Raw genomic sequence first — 18575 nt, 5'->3', positions numbered from 1 at the left:
TACCCTAAAGACCTCAGGCCCTCGAAGGTTGACAAGGGGCAGATAGTCACACTGATAGAGGAGATTCAGGCTGTGTTATATAATTTTGTTTATCTGCATATTTCTGGGTGTAAAGGTTTCGTTGTGAGTGTTGGGTGTGATTGGCCAGGCTCCCGTGAGTGTTTGTTTGTGTTTCCAGTTGATGGCGTGTAATTCTCATTTAGTGTCCTTGAAAATTTACTAGCTTTTACTTGACCTTGTTAAAACTGTCACTGGAATCATAAAAATGCCCTTGAAAACTTGATACTTCTGCCAGATGCTGCTTCTACCACTAAAATCATGTAAATTTATGTAAAACCCCATTAACTTCCACTAGAACCTTCTAAGCTACTAGTGGAACCATAAAAAAACATCCTTGAAAAATCTCCCGTCACTTCTGCTAGAGCCTTTTTATCACGAAAAACACCTTTGAAAAACACTTTTCAAAACTTCAGCAACTTCCATTAGAGCCTCCAAAACATGAATAAACACTCTTGAAAAACCCCATTCAATCTGACTAGAGCCTTTTAATAAAGAAACACACCCTTGAGAACCCCAGTAACTCCCACTAGATCCTCTTAGAAATTAAAGAAACCCATGAAAAAAAAACAAAAAAAACATACACTAAATCTTTGAAGTCATGAAAAACACCCTTGAAAACCACAGTAACATCCACTACAGCTCCTAAACTACCACTGGAACCATGAAAACACCCTTGAAAACCCCAGTAACACCAACTACAGCTCCTAAACTACCACTGGAACCATGAAAACACCCTTGAAAACCCCAGTAACACCAACTACAGCTCCTAAACTACCACTGGAACCTTAAAAACACCTTTGAAAACCCCAGTAACTCCCACTACAGCTCCTAAACTACCACTGGAACCATAAAAACACCCTTAAAAATCCCAGTAACTCCCACTACAGCCTGTTAGAGAGTTGCAGTAGGACGCAAGAATGTTATAGAAAACGAATATTATCTTTCCCTTGTCCAGACACTTGATCATCACTCCTGTTCATCTGTGATATTGATCCGCACGTTTTGCACTGAGGCATAAAAGATATATACTGGACCTATCCTGTGTGTTCTTTTGTTCCCTGTATAACACACATATATATGGACACATGTATATACGTACACACACACACACACACACACACACACACACACATGGGACACTTTTCTTTTTCCTTTTTTTTTATATATTTTTCTTGTTTCTTGATCGCCAAATATGGATGGATGGGTATTGTTAGTAGAAGTAGTAGTAGTAGTAGTAGTAGTAGTAGTAGTAGTAGTAGTAGTTGTTGTGGTGGTTTCTCTCTCTCTCTCTCTCTCTCTCTCTCATAAGGAGGTAGGAACATTATACGAACAACTCTGAAAAATATTTATTGAAATGCCACATTGCCTGACACAGACTGGGTTGTGCTGGGGTGAGGTGGTGGTGGTGGTGGTGACAGTTGTTATAAGGTAAGTGAAGGAAAAAAAAAAAAAAAGAGGAAGAAAAGAAAAAAGAAAAGAAATACACTAAAACCATTTCCTGTATTGCAAAAAAATAATATTAAGAAGAAGAAATAACATGTAAATAAACAAGTAACTAAAATAAATCAAATGATAATAATAATAATAATAATAATAATAATAATAATAATAATAACAACAACAACAATAACAACAAAACAATCTACACAAATTCCATCTCTCGTTTAGATCTGTGTCAAGACCAAACACACACACACACACACACACACACACACACAAATGTCTTTAAAGGTGCAATCCATTAATATAAAAAAACATCATTTAGAGACAATAATACATAATAATAATAATAACACACCACTTATATATATACATACAAACACTGGCCTTATTTACTAACCCCGCCCCCCCTCTCTCTCTCTCTCACTCTGTCATCCACACATACAGTTAAAGTTAAACATCGCAACAATAAAAACAAGTGGAAATACATAGATAGGAAAGTACAAGATGAAATGAAGTATTTTTCCCCTCTCAACATCTCCCATTACTTTTGTTCACAGTAGGAAAGAAACCAAGAGAGAGAGAGAGAGAGAGAGAGAGAGAGAGAGAGAGAGAGAGAGAGAGAGAGAGAGAGAGAGAGAGAGAGAGAGAGAGAGAGAGAGAGAGAGAGAGAGAGAGAGAGAGAGAGAGAGAGAGAGAGAGAGAGAGAGAGAGAGAGAGAGAGAGAGAATAAAAAAACCTGTTTCATCCCTCACTTCCTCTCACAAACCTGCAAGCACATAAACACACCACTAAGTTAACTACAAAAGGTTTAAAAAGTCCATACCACATTTAAGTTCAAGGGGTGGCTAGTGGGAGAAGTGTGGCCTTGTATTGCTTCTCTGTACAGTCAAGGTCAGAAGTCCTGTGTCCTTCCCTCTTTCATATCCTCTGTTAGTTTAGTTTTCTTCATGATTGTCTGTCTTTATGAAGCTGAACGACTGAGAGAAGTGGACAGAATAACATAAGAAAACAAGGCATTGGTGCAGGAAGCCATCAGGCCTACATGTGGCAGTTCCTGTACAAAACACACCTGTCTGTTTCCACAACTCATTATCTAATCTTAAAAAAAAAACTCTATTAACTCAACAAAATCTTCCTTTCTTTCTGCTGCTCATTATCACATAGTTTCCCAGCCTCCTTCAACTCATCTCTCTATATCCAATCTCCTTTTACTCTTCCCCAGCATGACCTGCCCACTCACACTTCTCTAACACACTGAGTCCTCTGTGCCTTCCTCAGTCACATGTATCCTCCCTTCAAAACAAAACAGAGATCACAGGGACAGGCTACACAGGACTTCTAAGCTTCACGGCACAGTATTGGTAAGTAATTGGCGCCAACCTACAGTTTCTTGTCTATATGTTCTAATTGTAAGTAGTGTATGTAAGCTTTGTACTTTGATCTCATTGTGGGGTGAAGAGGAGGGGCTGAATTTGAATCTAGTTGAGTAGTAGTAGTAGTAGTAGTAGTAGTAGTAGTAGTAGTAGTAGTAGTGCACAAGAACACACAATAAGGGAAAGTGCTTGGAAATATATTGTGAAGCGTAAACCCCAATATGGCAAGTTTCAGATATAACAAATGCTTCAAGTCAAACAAACTGAGCATTTAACAAAGTACTCACTGCTATAAGAGAGAGTCAAGAATGAATAGATAAATAAATAAATAACTAAACAGCCATCAGGATAGACTAAACTTAACAATTATATCAACATGAATAATAATAATAATAAAAACACTATCTTAATAAACAAAATGAGAATAAACGTAAACAATACTTTTCAGGGAGAATATACAACACACACACACACACACACACACACACAAACAAACATGAAAATCCCTGAACGAGCACAACTTTCAAACAATTCGAGTGTAACCAACAGCAAGAAAGAAAACAAACGCAACTCAAGCACCAAATATATAATGGAGACCTCTCATTGTACTAAACACCAGATTGTATTGCTCAGTAGAACACTAAGTTACTCTTTGTTTTTCATGGTCCCAGGTAGCTTTGTTTAGGAGTCAGGATGCAGTGAGTGAATTCTTGGAGAGGGTTATCGGTGCAAAGCAAAACACTGGATTATCACCAAAACACAGTGTCGATTTGTTCATTAAAATACTAAGTTACTTTCCTTGTTTTTCATGGTCCTAGGTCGCTCTGTAAGGGAGTTCGGATGTGTTGAGTTAATCCTTCACCCACAGTTATAAAAGGTTTGTGCAGACTAAAAGAACACTCCACGACTCAAAAGGCTCTAGGTGAAAGTGCACGGGTTTTCAAGGGTGCTTCTATGGTTCTAGTGACAGATCAGTAAGGTTTATGCATTACTGACAGGAGAAACACTCTTGAGAACCTAGCTATTCATCTCTGTGGCCTTGGAAAATAGTTCTGTTGATTGAGAGAGCAGTGTTTCTGACCATGGGCTTGAAACACTGGATTATTAAGAAAAACACGGGTAGCTTTGCCATGTTGTGCATACGCAGATAAAACAGAAAACAAGGAGGACCATAAGGGTAATGGAACACTTATGGAGGCAAAACAGGATGCCATGCAACACATAATGGGATACTGACATGTGCGCCCCAGAAAAATCTGCAACACACCGATACAAATCACTTATAAACACACACACACACACACACACACACACACACACACACACACACACACACACACACACACACACACACACACACACACAAAACTTCCACACAGATATATATATATACAAAGCTTAAAAACACACACAAACACACACACACACAGACACATAAAACTTGCACACCAGATCAAAACACATACAAAAACACTTAAAACACACAAAGATACAAAAACATCCACACAAACACACAAAACTCCGCCACTCCCCCACATAAACACGCGCACGGAGACACACACCCCATCAAAACACAGATACAACAACACACACACACTCAAAAAACCCTTAACCTAACCTAGCCCGACACATGACAACCACAAATAGCAGAAAAATAGAAAACCAATAGCTTGCGCACCACAGCTAAGAGGAGCCACAGCTGAGCACATCACCATATTATCCTCTGTAACTCTGTGCTGTCCTCCCACAGGAAAGTCTTACTGACAAACAGATAGAGAGTCAGACAGTTAATGAGAAGGAAGTACAGTGTCTCAGCCCACAACTGCCACCAGCTGCGCGATGCCGTTTGTAACCGTGCCACCAGGAAGGGAATGATGAAGTACCGTGGCTCCAGGAGTCGCTGGGGCACTAAGGTCGCCGCCACGCAGAACAGGTACAGCAGACGGAAAACTAGACTGCGGCTTTGGATGAACGAGTGAACCATGAACCCACCAAACATGTACACCGGCACCATGATGTACCGAGCTGCCGCGTACTTTCCGTAAAACCGGTTCCACAGGTAAAAGGTGAGGTGTCGGTTGTCGGCCAAGAGGTACGGATGCACCAGAGTGTTGGAGTGCACCGCCATGACGCCGGCCACCAGCATGGCGGCACAGAGGCCAGGGCGGCGCTGACACACCCTCAGGAACGGCTTAATGTGGTGAGGGACGTGAGGCAGAGAGAAGATGATGAAGAACAGTGCAAAGTACCCAAGCTGAGGGAGGTGTAGCGTCGCCTGATGAGCTGACCGGTCCCCCACAACAATGCCTCCGTTGTAACCCACAAAGACCAGAAAGCTTACCAGCACCATGCCGTAGCCGAAACACTCCACCACCACGTCTGCCAGCACCTCGGCCAGGCGGTAAGGCTTGGTGGCTGTCTTGCGGAGCCTCTTCACCAGCGTCTGAAGGTGGAGGGGGAACTGAAGATGTGTTGTGTAGAAGTGATATTATTACGAGTGTGTGGGTGGAAATAGAGAGTGCGTGAGTGTATGAGTGGAAGTGATGTGTGAGATGAGAGGGAGGTGAAGGAAGAGGAGGAGAAAGATAGGACATGAAGAAAGAGAATAGCAACAAGTGGATAGGAGAGAACAAGGAGAACAGCAGGTGAGAAGAAGAAGAGAAGGCAAAGAAGAACAAAAACAAAAGAAAAGAGGTAGGAGTGAAGAAGGAAAGACAAAGGGAGTAAGAAAAGAAGGTAGAAATTGAAAAGAAGAAAGAGAAGGAGGGTCTAATATCAAAAACATTACAACCACAACCTTACAAATCCCACAATGAAGATAAAGACAAGGAGAAGAAAGAGGAGAGTCTGACATCAACAATATCACAAGACCACACTTCAGACGGCCTCACCTTAGCATCATTGACAGTGTTGATGGGAGCCTTCAGCATGCGCGCCCCCAGCACATCCGCGGCTTGGAGGACACACAGGAACCCCACCCAGATGATGTTCGTCTGCCGCATCATCACCGCCACCACCCCTGCCAAGAGTCTCGATAAGGGGGCTGGTTTGTAGGCTGCAAAATCTTAACCTACAAGTGATACGAACCAAATAAATGAAGAAATCCACCTCCATACTGACTTAGCATTAATAATCTAAGTCTGGTCCACCTCCCCATCCCCAGAGCACACACCCATGGCAGCAGCAGCAGTTGGGGCACGGTGGAAGTGCAGCAACATCATGACCAGCACCACCAGTGTCGCCAGGGTGTCAGTGTAGTAGAGGAAGGTGAACCAGTACATCACCGGCAGCAGCGACAGGTTCACCCCCGCCAGGATCAGCTTCCACCCATCCACCTGCACACAACAGGATGGGGAGAGTTACAGTGGTGATAGTCAACTGCATGTAGTGAATTAATACTACTACTACTACAACAACTATTCTTCTCCTATCACCACCAACACTATTGCTGCCGCCCACCTTAGTGCCGTGAAGGAAGGTAAGCAGCTTGTGAAGGGAGGAGAGCATGAAGGCGGCAGCGACCAAGTTGGTGACACGCAGGGAGAACACGTCACACAGCTGGCGGCCGAGCACCCACGACACGGGTCCGTTGAGGCCAATAGAGAAGAGGTAGAGGCCGGGCAGCGTGGTGATCTTGGCGTCCCACTGGCAGGGTGTTAGTTTAGTGTTCAGTCAGCATCAACTGGTGTGCTGTTGCGGGCCGGCTTGCCCCACACACTAGGCACATGACAGGCCTCACACCACCCCAGACAAAAATGCCCGGGAGAAAATAACTACTTGGCAACTCGGAGGTGTTCAAGTTCAGTGTTTTTAGATTTAATGGTCAGTTTTAATTGCAGTTTTGTGGGGAAATGATTTAAATTTTTTGGTGCTCTAAAACTTGTGAGGAGTTACTGAACATTGCAATATTGTTTGTGCCAGTTGTGAACAATGTCAAAAAAATGCACAAGCCAGGATAACCAGGTAAACATTGTGCAGGTGTCCTACGTTTGGCCTTAGTTGCCGAGAAATCAGCGAGGAAACAGGAGTAGACTTATGTACAGTACAACAAGATGTCTAAGGTGAGTGGGGGGCATGACACACCCCAGAGCTGCAGACAAGACATTAGTAATTACCAGGTGGGAGTTAAAAAAAAAATCTATTGAAGGAAAACAACAAATATTTACTACAAGGAACGGCTGCACAGACTCCACAGAGAATCATCCAAAATAAATTGAAATACAGTAAGGTAAAGGTCGGAGGTGAGCCTGTGGTGAAGGAGGCTCAGAAGGTGAAGAGCCTCGCCTGGGACAAAAGCATTCTCCACAGACTCAACAGGATTGGAGAAGGGTCTTGTGGACAGCTGAGTCAGTTTTTCGAGTTAGTGGCGAGATTTGGGTTATTTCCATGAAACTCGACATTTCAAAATACAGAACGATAAAATATAAGAATTCTGATTTAGTTTTAAGGTTTCACACAGAAATAAAAAAGAAACAGAAGATTATGGAAATAACCTTAGCCTAATGTCGAGAGAGATTGTTTATTTCTTGGTTCAAAAATATGCTGCCTTTTTCAGTTCGTGATCTACACAATGAAGGGATCGGCTGTGAAATTAATGAACTGAATGAACCTAAACCTATCCTAGCCTAGCCCTCAGATAAAAATGTTTATGCTATTTCAATATTATTCGACGTTTCAAAATACAAAACACTATAAAACACAAGAATCTTGAATGATTTTCAATGTTTCACACAAAAGTGGATAGGAACACTCACTTCTTTGAACTTCCCTGCGCAGTATTTCTGAGCCTGGGGCACGTGGAAGGCCTCATCAATGAAGGGCGTGGGCTGCACCGTGTACACTGCCACCAGGAACACGTAGGACACGGCCGTGAAGGAGCCCACCACCAAGGGGAAGATGAAAGAAGGCTGCGGCGTCCCCATAGTTCCTGATCTTGATCTTGATCTTGATGGTACAGGTGGCACAGGATCACTCCTGAGCCAGGCCTTTGGATCGGCAACTCCTGTAGAAGGGGAAAAAAAAATAAAAAAAGAGAGAAACGAACAGCATCCTCTATCCTAATTGTTCATACATCTGGCACGCCACATTCTCTCCAGAAACTCTTTCACCGCCTCAATCATCTTTTCATTCGCCTCCCTTTAAAGAGACCGCCGGGCTAGTAATATTTTGGTTTACTTAGTTGTGTTGATGCTTTATTTAGAAGATTTTGTTCATATGATGTTTGTGTATTTATCTGTTTATTTGCATTTTTATATTTTTCTTCTGCCCCCACCCTCCAAATGAAATATAATATAGAACAAATTATAAAGGAAAAAAAATGAAAAATAAGTAAATAAACGTCCCTGTGAGAAAATACACTGCGTGGTGCAGTGTACGTAAACCTGGATACAAGCTAGGAAAGTTTATGGTGTTGCTTTGGGATACAGAAGAACAAGACCAGTAATCTACATAGTAATTAGATAACTTAACGAAGTGTCCTGTAGTTTTTCTCCAATTATTAATGATATGTATTTAGGAAAGTGTTTTGTTTGTTAAGGACATTGGTTTTTTTTTCATTACACACACACACACACAGCTCTCTCTCTCTCTCTCTCTCTCTCTCTCTCTCTCTCTCTCTCTCTCTCTCTCTCTCTCTCTCTCTATTATATATATATATATATCTCTCGTATATATATATATATATATATATATATATATATATATATATATATATATATATATATATATATATATATATATATATATATATATATATATATATATATATATATATATATATATATATATATATATATATATAACCTAAATTCTGCTGTATTTGGAAAGTGGCAGTTTTGCATAATATTTGGAATAATTAAATATGTACGATAATTTTACCAGAAGTACAATAATTTCAACCTGTGTAGTACGATATGGCCAAAACAATCTGGCAACGTTGGCGCCCGCCTGTCACCAGCAGACGAGAGTGAGCGTTACACAGTTGAGGGACAGTGAATGGCGCTCGTGTGCAGGTGCTTTATTTAACCTGGATTTTCATTGAAAAGACGGTGGCACGGGCCATGGCTGCCTCTGTGTGCTGGTGCAAGCTTGGTGCCTGCCGGGAGGTGCCTGGGAGGGCCTGGAGCTACTGGTGAGGGCCATTAAGGATCATAATACTGGTAAGTGACCTACCCACCTTTTGTCCAGCTGCAGGAGTCTGTCATCTTGTAATAAGCGGTAACTTTGATAGTGTTGTGCTGTATAATAACTCCGTGTCACGCACAACAACGAAACAGGAGCGTTAGGTTACGTTTGTGTCCGTGTTGAAGAAATTTTTCGCAAAACTACATTTTCTTCCCCTAGTTTTCACTTTTTGAAGGCTCATATTCCACTTGTATTCAGTATTCCAGGTCCTAATAACGTGCCACGACAAAACACCCACGAATTAACCACAACAGAAAACTAAAAACCACTAAAATGTAATTTATTAAAATGTTATCAGCTGAGGCAGAGGCAGGCTTTCCCTATATATCGCCATTATTTGCTACACCTCTCCCTAATCATAAGCCAATCTTGCCGCTAAATGGAGCTACATGACTGTGCTTTCATATTCGCTGATCAGATATAACCGCCATTGCTTAGGTTTAGTGTGACGAAGGCTTAAATAAGGCAGACTGGCGGCTGTCTCCTCCACCGGGACCGCCGCCATGATGGATTTGCGTGTTGGAACCAGTTCATATTCAGCTTATTTTATATTTTTTCTAACTGTTTTATTTCGCTTTCTAAGTAACTTTTTATGGTTTCTAAAAATATTTCATAATTTTTTAAGTGTTTTTCGCAGTTCTGAACAGTGAAATATGTTGATTTCGCAGGTGTTTTGTATGTAAATAAGGGCCGTTTGCTGGTGTACTTTTCATACCCTCTCAACTTACTTTTTTTATTTCGCCTTGTAATTAAGTTTTTATTGCTTCTAAAAATTGTTTAAGATTTTTAGAGTGTTTCGCTTTGCTGTTAAGATAAATATGTGGCCTTTAAAATTGTTTGTAGCCCGTTAAAAGTCGTTTTTTCAACGTTTTCGTAATATAAAATTTGCTTATTTCAGCTTGTAACTAACTTTAATTTGTTTGTAAAAATAGTTCAGATTTTTTGAAGTGTTTTGCATTCCTGTTGATTGAGATTTGTGGGCTTAATTATTGTTTTTGAGCATTTCAAAGTTCCAACACTTTTTCATATCTTTCATTTCAAATTTCTTTATTATTACTGAGGCTTGAAATGTTTTAATATTCCACGTATTATTTAAAAAATATTACACGTTAGAATATGTAAAGCAATCCAGTCTGGGCGCAGTATTTCAAAATGCGATTTTCAAAATGAAATTACCTACGTATATAACGGACATTCCGCCGGCGTGACGTCATCAGACTGACACCCTCATCCTTCCAGACGCTCTTCGTGAGTATTTACCGCAATTTGCTGTGTTTTGCAGGAGTGACGGGCAAACTGTTGTCCTGATTTATGCATAGATAAGTGGTAGATTGGGATAAGTGTGTGTAATGAGTGTATTCGTGTGTGTGAAGGGAAAGTGGAGGAGTGGGGAGGGTGAGGGGTGACGAGCAAGGCTGCTGCAGCTCACCATCTAGCCTGTCAGTGCCCCTGCCTGCTTGTTGTTGTTGTTGTTGTTGTTGTTGTTGTTGTTGTTGTTGTTGTTGTTGTTGTTGTTGTTGTTGTTGTGTGTGTGTGTGTGTGTGTGTGTGTGTGTGTGTGTGTGTGTGTGTGTGTTTTCCATAAGACTGGTTCGTAACCTCTGGATAGCGGCCCAATGCAGGTCGGCGGCCCAGAGAGAGAGAGAGAGAGAGAGAGAGAGAGAGAGAGAGAGACAAGAAACCTCATTAATTATTTCAGCACTTTCCATTATAAGACGAAAAGATTTCGAGTGTATTTGAGTGTGTGGGGGAGTGTTTTGGGTGTGTGCGGGATCTTTCGAGTGTATTTGAGTGTGTGTGTGTGTGGGTGTGTGGGGGTGTTTTGGGTGTTTTGGGTGTGTGCTGGGTGTACTCTGTTATTGGGTGTTTTGGATGTTTTAAGTGTGTTTTTGCGTGTTTGGTGATTTTTCAGGTGTTTTTTATGGGTGTTTTGGGTGTGTTTTGCATGCTTTCAACGTGTTTTATGGGTGCTTTGGAGTGTTTTGAGTATGTTTTGAGTATGTTTTGGGTGTTTAAACGTGTGTTGTGTATGTCTGGGTGAGTTTTTGTGGGTATTTTTGTGTGTTGTCGGATGTTTTGAGTGTGTTTCGGGTGTTTTAATCTTGTTTTGGGTGTGTTTTGGTTGAGTTTTGAGGAGAAATACGAGGCTCTGGAGTGCGGGAAATTTATGAATGCATTTGTTTGTGTGTGTGTGTGTGTGTGTGTGTGTGTGTGTGTGTGTGTGTGTGTGTGTGTGTGTGTGTGTGTGTGTGTTATTGCTCTCTCTCTCTCTCTCTCTCTCTCTCTCTCTCTCTCTCTCTCTCTCTCTCTCTCTCTCTCTCTCTCTCTCTCTCAGTAGTTACACGGGTTTTCAAGGATGTTTTAACTGTTTCATTGACAGATTAACAACACTTCTACATTACTAAAAGGAGAAACACGCATTTTAAGAGGCTCTAGTCGAAGAGACACATGTTTTAATGGTGCTTTTACGGTTCTAGTGACAGATTAATAATATTTCTATATTATTAATAGGAGAAACGCTTTTGAAAACCCTGCTAATCATCTTTGTGGCATTGGAAAACAGTCGTAAGGAGAGAGAGAGAGAGAGAGAGAGTAGGAGCATTTTCGTTGAGCCTATCCTGCGCTGGTTCGTGCACAGCGGTGAGTGAAATTTGCGTTCATAATCAGGTATGGTGTGTTCAGTAGGGGAAGGGAGTGAATTGTTTGAATAATTATTTGAATTATTATTGAATAATTATTTGAATTTTTACTTGATAACATGTCATCGTGTGTGTGTGTGTGTGTGTGTGTGTGAGGGTGAGGAAAATAACCTCCAAAGAGCTTGTAAAGTCCCTAAGGTGGTTTATTAAGGCCCATTAGCTCAACTGGTTAAAGCGCCGTGCCAGTAACGCGGAGTTCGTGGGTTCGACCCCCCTGCAAGCCACACCTACATACTTTTAGGTGATATTGATACCCAACTGCACTGACAGATACACCACGCCTTGTGTTGTGATCTGGGCACACACCAAAACGATTTCAACAATAATACTGATGATAATGAAGACGGTGATGATGATACGGCTCAATTAAAGGAACTGTTTCCAGCCCTTTCTAAAAAAAAAGACGTATGGGTAAGAGAATCTGGGAGGGATGGAGGGAGAGAGAGAGAGGAAGTAATGAATTAAACATTGTCGAGAAGGGCCACAGTCAGGGCAGAGTTGTTGGAAGTCTTGGCGGCGTCCAGCTTGCACTTGGCGGGGCGCTGCTCAGGGCTTGCAGTGTCTGGGGAAAGGTGAACAAGGATGAACATTTTGGTGTCAGGGAGTGTGTACTGCCTGGAGGGTGCGTGTGGGGGAGGGTGGAGTAATTACAACACACACTTACGTACACACTATTGCCAATGACCACTATTGGCTCGATGGTCAGTGTTCGCTCCACGGCAGGAGTTGGAATCCCCAGCATGTATTTCTCGCCTCTTATCGCGCCCCTGAGATCGGTTTGTGTAAATGGGAGAAAGACCCACCCCACCTTACCACCACCCCTGAGCAAGACCTCCCTGCCTGCCTCCCATGCTTGTCCACACAGGCAGCCTCCCCCGTCATCGGCGCACTGCCTGACTGCCACGCCCCTCAGTAGGTTGTCAAACTATTTATATTTCAGTTAATGACAGTATATTTATTTTCAGTTCATACATATCTGGTCTTGCTGGTGTGTTTGTGTTTGTTCAGTGTGCTTCTCTGGCTGTTTGTGTGTTGTGTTCACTGTATTCATGCCTGCTCGACGATTAGAACCCCGGGTATCGACTGCACTTCGTATGGGATGTGACAATTACAGTACATGAAAGTTGGCTTACGTATCTCTGGCAAACTTCACCTCGCCTGGTCTGTGAGGTGGGAAAGTTAGCATAGTTAGCGCTAACAGACTTTGCTAACTTCCATTTTTTTCTTTCAACTTAAGGATTCTGACGTAGGGCAACAAAAAGAAAGCTAGAAAGAGAGAGAGGCCTACGAAGGTACCAAGCCTAAAAGAGGACACAAGTGAATTATCCGAAGCAGGAGAGTAGGTGTCCTGTAGCGTGTGTGTACGTGTGTGTGTGTTGAGTTATGGCAGTGACTCGCTGTACGTACCGTTGGCTGCACCATTTCCACCATCACTAGCTTCACTGGACTCACACTCCCCTTCATTGGCCACAGTCAGGGTAGAGTCAGTGGTGGTCTTAACGGCGTCCAGCTCGCACGTGTTGTTGTACGTGTTGCCATCACTGCCACACACGGGGGCGTACTCCGCAGGGCACGGTGCGGGGCTGTCACCGTCACTGGCTGGGGGAGAGTAGAAGGCAACATTCTGGCATGAACGAGGGAGTGCTTCAGAGTGAGAGATGAGCGATACCAAACTAAACATTACATAAAAAAGAAAAAAGGAAGAAAGAAGGGAGACAGTCTAAAACACACTAGTGACATGTGTGGGTGTTCAACGTACCAGATTCCTCATCATGATACACGTAAGTGCAGATCCCGTCGTAGGCGTAGGACAGCAAAGAGTCGTAACACATCTGGGCGAATTCGAGGGAGCACAGGTTATCGTACGTCCTGCCGTCACTGCCACACACAGGCCTGTACTCGAATTCGTCTGTGCACTCGACTGGGCAGTGTGGATCTGTGGGAGGAGGAGGTGCAATGGTCTGGTGTGTGTCGAGGCGTCAGGCTGTGTCGTGTTTGCGCATCAACAAACATTGCTTTCAAATCGTTTTTTTCATGTTTAAATTTTGAAAGTTTGTTTTTTCATGCATTTCCATGATTGTAAGCTTCTGTTTTATCATCTAACACTTTGAGGACTGAACGTATTACCAAACAGTGATCATCATATTAAGAGAAGCGTCTTGAAACATTGAAAGGGTTAAAGTCATAGGCAAGAAGATACGTAATTAAGAGAGTTCTGAGTTGCTAATGGGCCCACGCTAGTTACACGCTACATTACAGTGGTGCGGTAGTTAGTGACCACCACCACACTTGTCAGACACGTACCACAGCCGCCTACGGACACCATCTGCAAGTCCAGGTTGTTGTTGCAAGCGTTGTTCTTCATGTCACAAAGGGTGGGGTACGTCATGCCGTCACTCCCGCACACTGGCTTAAACACTGGGGGGCAGGGGAGGGGGCAGGGTGGCGGTGGTGGGGTATGTGCTGGGGGGAGAAAGGTGGAAAGGTCATACACACACACACACACGCACACACACCTATTCCTTTTTCTCAATGATTCCTGCTTATTATCTGTTTAACCTTCTTTTTTCACCAGTTCCTCTCTTTATAATCCTCGCTATGTCTACACACACACACACACACACACACACACACACACACACACTCTAGATACGTACGTTTGCATGTGCCATAGTAGTCAACGTGCACATTGACTCTATAGCACAGTCTTGCCTCGTCCACCTCACAAGGGCTGGCATAATCCCTGCCGTCAGTGCCACACACGGGCTCCACGATGTCCGGGCACTCCAGGGGACAGCACGACACTACCTCTGGAAAGTGTGATTCAAGACTGATGAAACTCTTACGCGCTGCTCCTTCCACCGCCTTTCCCAACAGTCGACTAGTTTTGTATGTTGTGTTTTGCTGTCTCGTTACTTTCTCTGTGTCAGTCATAGTGGTGTTTAAATTTCTCTTTCTTTTCTCTTTTTCACCTGTTCCTTTTTTTTTTCCCCCTGTGTTTCCTGTTAGTTGTCTAAGTCTGTATTTCTCTCTTTAATTACTGCTTTGTGTCTTAACTCTCTCCTTTTCTTACTCAGTTTTCTCTATTTCTCTTCCCTGCTAAAGTTGTAACTCTCTTTTTTTTTCATCTGTTTCTCTCTCTCTTTAATTCCTGCTAACTTTCTAATTCTTTTCCTACTTATTCCTCTCTCTCATTCTTGCTAACTTTTGTGTAACTTTCTTCTTCTCACTTGTTCCTCTCTCTTTCACTTCTTTCTCTCTTTTTCTCACTCATTTATCTCTCTGTATCTCCTACTAACTTTGTAACTCTTTTTTCTCAGCCATTCCTCAGTAACCCCTGCCTATTACCTAATATTCGCTCCTTCTTCCCCTTTTCTTCACTTTTTCCCAATCTTTTTTCCATCTAGCTCACTCCTGTCGCTATTTCTTTCCGTCTGTCCCACCTGTCTCCCGCTCAATCCCCTCCCAGTGACCCCTAACACTTTCCTCTCATTCACTCTCTTTCAGTCTCTCTCTCTCTCACCAGTAGGATTCAAGCACATCCCGCAGAAGGACACGCTGAGGTCGCCCTTGTTGTCGCACAGTCTATCCTTCTCCATTTCACACATGTTGGCGTAGGTGACCTCATTGCTGCCGCACACCGGGTGGTATTGCAGGGGGCAGTTTAAGGGGCACTGGTCAGCGAGGTCTGTGGCAGGTAAACTTGTAATGCTCGTGGTGGTGGTGGTGGTGGTGGTCGTGGTGGTGGTTGCAGATAAGGTACTGTAAGGTTGCTTTTGGAGGGTGAGGAGTTGTTGTTGTTGTTGTTGTTGTTGTTGTTGTTGTAAGGGTGTTGGTGGTAGAAATAATTGTTTTTGTTCCGTAGGTAAATTGGGTTTGTTGGAATGAGGTGAGGATGAGAGAGAGAGAGAGAATATTTCCACTGTATTTCTTAACCTGTGAGTCTCCCCTATGAGTTTTGAGAATAGTGTAGGATAGATCAGGTTAGCTTACGTCAGGCTGCATCATTAACTAAGCTAACCCAAACCAGCTAACCTAACCTAACCTAACCATCACTCAATTGCCACGTATCCCTTAACACTGAAAACCGCTCTTGATCTTGAGTCACCCATAGAAAACAGAAAACACAGTAGCTTCCAATACAGTTATCATACTTACAGCCATCAGGCATCACCACCATCACCACCAGGAGCAGCAGAATCCCCGACCTCATTTTCTTTCACTTTCTTCGTTACCTTTAACAGAAAACGAGAAGAGATCGGTAGAAGGACACAGCACGTAGAGATCGGTAGAAGAAGGACACAGCACGTAGAGATCGGTAGAAGAAGGACACAGCACGTACATTTGTCAAGCCACCCGTGCTTTTTAATGACATATTTTTCATTTATTTCAAGACTAGCAAGGTGTAATGAGTCAGTAAGCCTTCAAGTGTTAGTCTCTCTATAATACGTTCATAGTTACTTGCATGTTTCATTGGAAGATTAAAGCACTCTTGAAAAATCGTAACCACTAGATTATTGAAGGGAGGTGAAAGGAGAGAATAGAGGGTAGGACGTAAAGGGTAGAGGAAAAGATAAATAGGAAAAGTAAGGGAGGAAGGAAGAGAGAGTAAAGAAGTGAAGAGCAGGAAGAAGAGAAAGATAGGAAGAAATTGAATGAAAAAAAAAATCGAGATGGGGAAAAAAAAGAAGAAAAAATAAATAAACACAATTTTGACTTACCCTCTAGAAACACACACACACACACACACACACACACACACACACACACACACACACACACACACACACACACACACACACACACACACCCACCTCACCACCGCCTCTCCACTGTCCAGCTACAGAGAAAATTCGTAACCCTTTCCTCTCTTATATATTCTTCCAGTGTTGTGCAAGAGGCGAAAATTATCCCCAGGTAGCGTGACGAAAGGCATGGCTCATTATCTTACCTGTACAACACCTCATTAGTGTCTTGTCCTCCTCAGGTGTGTTTGGGTGCGCAGTGGTGTGCTGGGAATGAGGCAAGAATATTTTGTATGTGTGTGTGTATGAGAGAGAGGGGGGGGGTCGGGTCATCAGTCAGTATGTTAAGTCAGTCAGTCAATCAGCCAGTCAGTCACTACTCATCTAGCCAGTTAGCCAGGTAGTCACCCACTCAGTCAGTCAGTCAGTCAGTCAGCCAGCCACTCAGTCAGTCAATCAGTCAGTCACTCAGTCAGTTAGTCAGCCAGTCAGCCAGTCATTCAGTCACTCAGCCAGCAAACCACTCAGTCAGTCAGTCAGCCAGTCAGTCAGCCAAGCAATCAGTCAGTCAGTCAGTCAGTCAGCCAGCCACTCAGTCAGTCAGTCAGTCTAATCATAATCATTGTCTTACCTGTCCTGTGTTACCTGCTAGCCACAACACACGTGGACATGGTACTAACAAGTTACGTGCAGAGAGAGAGAGAGAGAGAGAGAGAGAGAGAGAGAGAGAGAGAGAGAGAGAGAGAGAGAGAGAGAGAGAGAGAGTCTGCTACCTCTCTAGTAATAAAAAAAAATAAAAGATAGTTGATGAAAATGATAAAAAGAAAGATAAGGGAAGAATAGAAGTGAAATACGATAAAATAGATGAAATATTTGAGCTATTGAAGGGTTGGGTTAAGAAATGCACCTTAGAACCTTTATTTATTGTTTTTTTTCTATTTTTTTGATGAATAATGCAATAAAGTCTCCGTTTCTTCATTAATGGCTCACTTATTTGAAATTCTCTATTTGTTTGTTTATTTTTCTTGTTTTTATTTGTAATCCAAGTTTATGTATATTTTTTTATTGTTTTTTTTTTGTTTGTTTTTTTGTTTTATTGAATTTGTTTGCCGTGTTTGTATAATTATTTGTGTTTGTTTAGTTGTTTGTTTGTTTTTGTGTTGTCATTTTGTCTTCGTCTTTATTTATTTGTTTATTTATTTTTTCGTGATTCATGTTCATTTGTTTTGTTTATCAGTTTTCTTTATTATTATTATTATTTATTTTTTTTCATATTTTAATTTATTTAAGGTTGTGATTTGTGATTTTTCTTGTTTGTTTTCGTGTATTTTTGTTTTTGTTTTTGTTTGTTTTTTTTTCTTTGTCAGATTCTTTCACTCGTTTCCCATTTGTTGCGTTTTATTTGTTTGTTTCATTTGTAATTTTCACTTTTTAACTTATTCTCCAATTTCTTACATTTGCTTTTCGTTTTTTTTTTATAATTTCCACACTTTTTTAATTTATTTTCCTCATTATTAACATTCATTTCCATTTATTTTTCCATTTCCAATATTTTTCATTTATTTTCTCATTCCTAACATTTATTTTCATCTATTTTTCCATTTCCAACATTTTTTTCATTTATTTTTCTCATTACTAACATTCTTTCCATTTATTTTCCCACTTCCAACATTTTTTTCACTTATTTTCTCATTACTAACATTCTCTCCATTTATTTTCCCCCTTCAAACATGCACATTCCACTTATTTCCCATTATTAATACTTTCCTTCCATTTATTTCCCATCTCTGACATTTACTTTTCATTATTATCTCATTTCCAACATTCGCCTTCCATTTTCTCTCCCCACAGTGGTTCATGAAGCCCTGACTGTCTCGACGCGTGACTCATGAAGCAAGTGAAGCAAACACCAAGGAATGAGTGAGTACTGTTCATATTTTTTCTGTTATTTCTGCTCTTAGGCCTAACCTCGTGCGTAGGCCTCTTGTTTTTATGTATCTTTTCTTCGTGTAGTTAGGTGTGAGAGGAAAAAAAGTACAAATTTGCCTCTTATTTCGGTTCTTAGGCCTAATC

General features: G+C 41.8%; 3 protein-coding genes across 5 annotated transcripts in view; 1 reads left to right on the top strand and 2 right to left on the bottom strand.

The window, feature by feature from the left end:
- LOC135094963 (protein OSCP1-like) overlaps nt 1–1093 on the top strand; it is a 7541-nt gene extending 6448 nt beyond the window's left edge. For both annotated transcript variants that reach the window (XM_063995509.1, XM_063995508.1), the window contains exon 9: nt 1–1093. This exon is cut by the window's left edge and continues 545 nt beyond it. The gene's annotated coding sequence lies outside the window, so the exon portion shown is untranslated.
- A 301-nt stretch (nt 1094–1394) lies between these two features.
- LOC135094962 (putative Dol-P-Glc:Glc(2)Man(9)GlcNAc(2)-PP-Dol alpha-1,2-glucosyltransferase) lies at nt 1395–7926 on the bottom strand. The gene is made up of 5 exons (XM_063995507.1): nt 7631–7926; nt 6336–6521; nt 6049–6211; nt 5768–5895; nt 1395–5319 (listed from the first exon to the last, which is right to left on the bottom strand). The coding sequence occupies exons 1-5, from the start codon at nt 7796–7798 to the stop codon at nt 4585–4587; spliced, it is 1380 nt and encodes a 459-aa protein (XP_063851577.1). The 5' UTR covers nt 7799–7926; the 3' UTR covers nt 1395–4584.
- Nucleotides 7927–12198: 4272 nt separating this feature from the next.
- LOC135094983 (uncharacterized) lies at nt 12199–16408 on the bottom strand. 2 transcript variants are annotated; one of them, XM_063995541.1, is made up of 7 exons: nt 15916–16408; nt 15281–15445; nt 14415–14567; nt 14062–14220; nt 13517–13693; nt 13165–13356; nt 12199–12920 (listed from the first exon to the last, which is right to left on the bottom strand). In XM_063995541.1, the coding sequence occupies exons 1-7, from the start codon at nt 15968–15970 to the stop codon at nt 12907–12909; spliced, it is 915 nt and encodes a 304-aa protein (XP_063851611.1). In that variant the 5' UTR covers nt 15971–16408; the 3' UTR covers nt 12199–12906. The 2 variants fall into 2 exon arrangements, with proteins under 2 accessions (XP_063851611.1, XP_063851610.1); XM_063995540.1 differs by having other exon boundaries at nt 12199–13356; nt 15916–16400.
- Nucleotides 16409–18575: the final 2167 nt, after the last annotated feature.

The sequence above is a fragment of the Scylla paramamosain genome, chromosome 47, assembly GCF_035594125.1.
Source record: "Scylla paramamosain isolate STU-SP2022 chromosome 47, ASM3559412v1, whole genome shotgun sequence".
In the NCBI taxonomy this organism is placed as follows: Eukaryota; Metazoa; Arthropoda; class Malacostraca; order Decapoda; family Portunidae; genus Scylla; species Scylla paramamosain.
The sequence above is the reverse complement of the archived record's forward strand: the minus strand, read 5'-3'. Positions and strand labels throughout refer to the sequence as shown.

Excerpts from the sequence above, each read along its gene's own strand:
- LOC135094962 (XM_063995507.1), bottom strand. The coding sequence starts at position 7,798 with ATGGGGACGCCGCAGCCTTCTTTCATCTTCCCCTTGGTGGTGGGCTCC. Across the intron at positions 6,212-6,335 it reads CCTTCCTTCACGGCACTAAG|GTGGATGGGTGGAAGCTGAT; the intron begins GTGGGCGGCAGC and ends TGTTGTGTGCAG. Across the intron at positions 5,320-5,767 it reads ACACTGTCAATGATGCTAAG|ACGCTGGTGAAGAGGCTCCG; the intron begins GTGAGGCCGTCT and ends CTCCACCTTCAG.
- LOC135094983 (XM_063995540.1), bottom strand. The coding sequence starts at position 15,970 with ATGAGGTCGGGGATTCTGCTGCTCCTGGTGGTGATGGTGGTGATGCCT. Across the intron at positions 15,446-15,915 it reads GGTGGTGATGCCTGATGGCT|ACCTCGCTGACCAGTGCCCC; the intron begins GTAAGTATGATA and ends TACCTGCCACAG. Across the intron at positions 14,221-14,414 it reads CTACTATGGCACATGCAAAC|CACATACCCCACCACCGCCA; the intron begins GTACGTATCTAG and ends TTCTCCCCCCAG.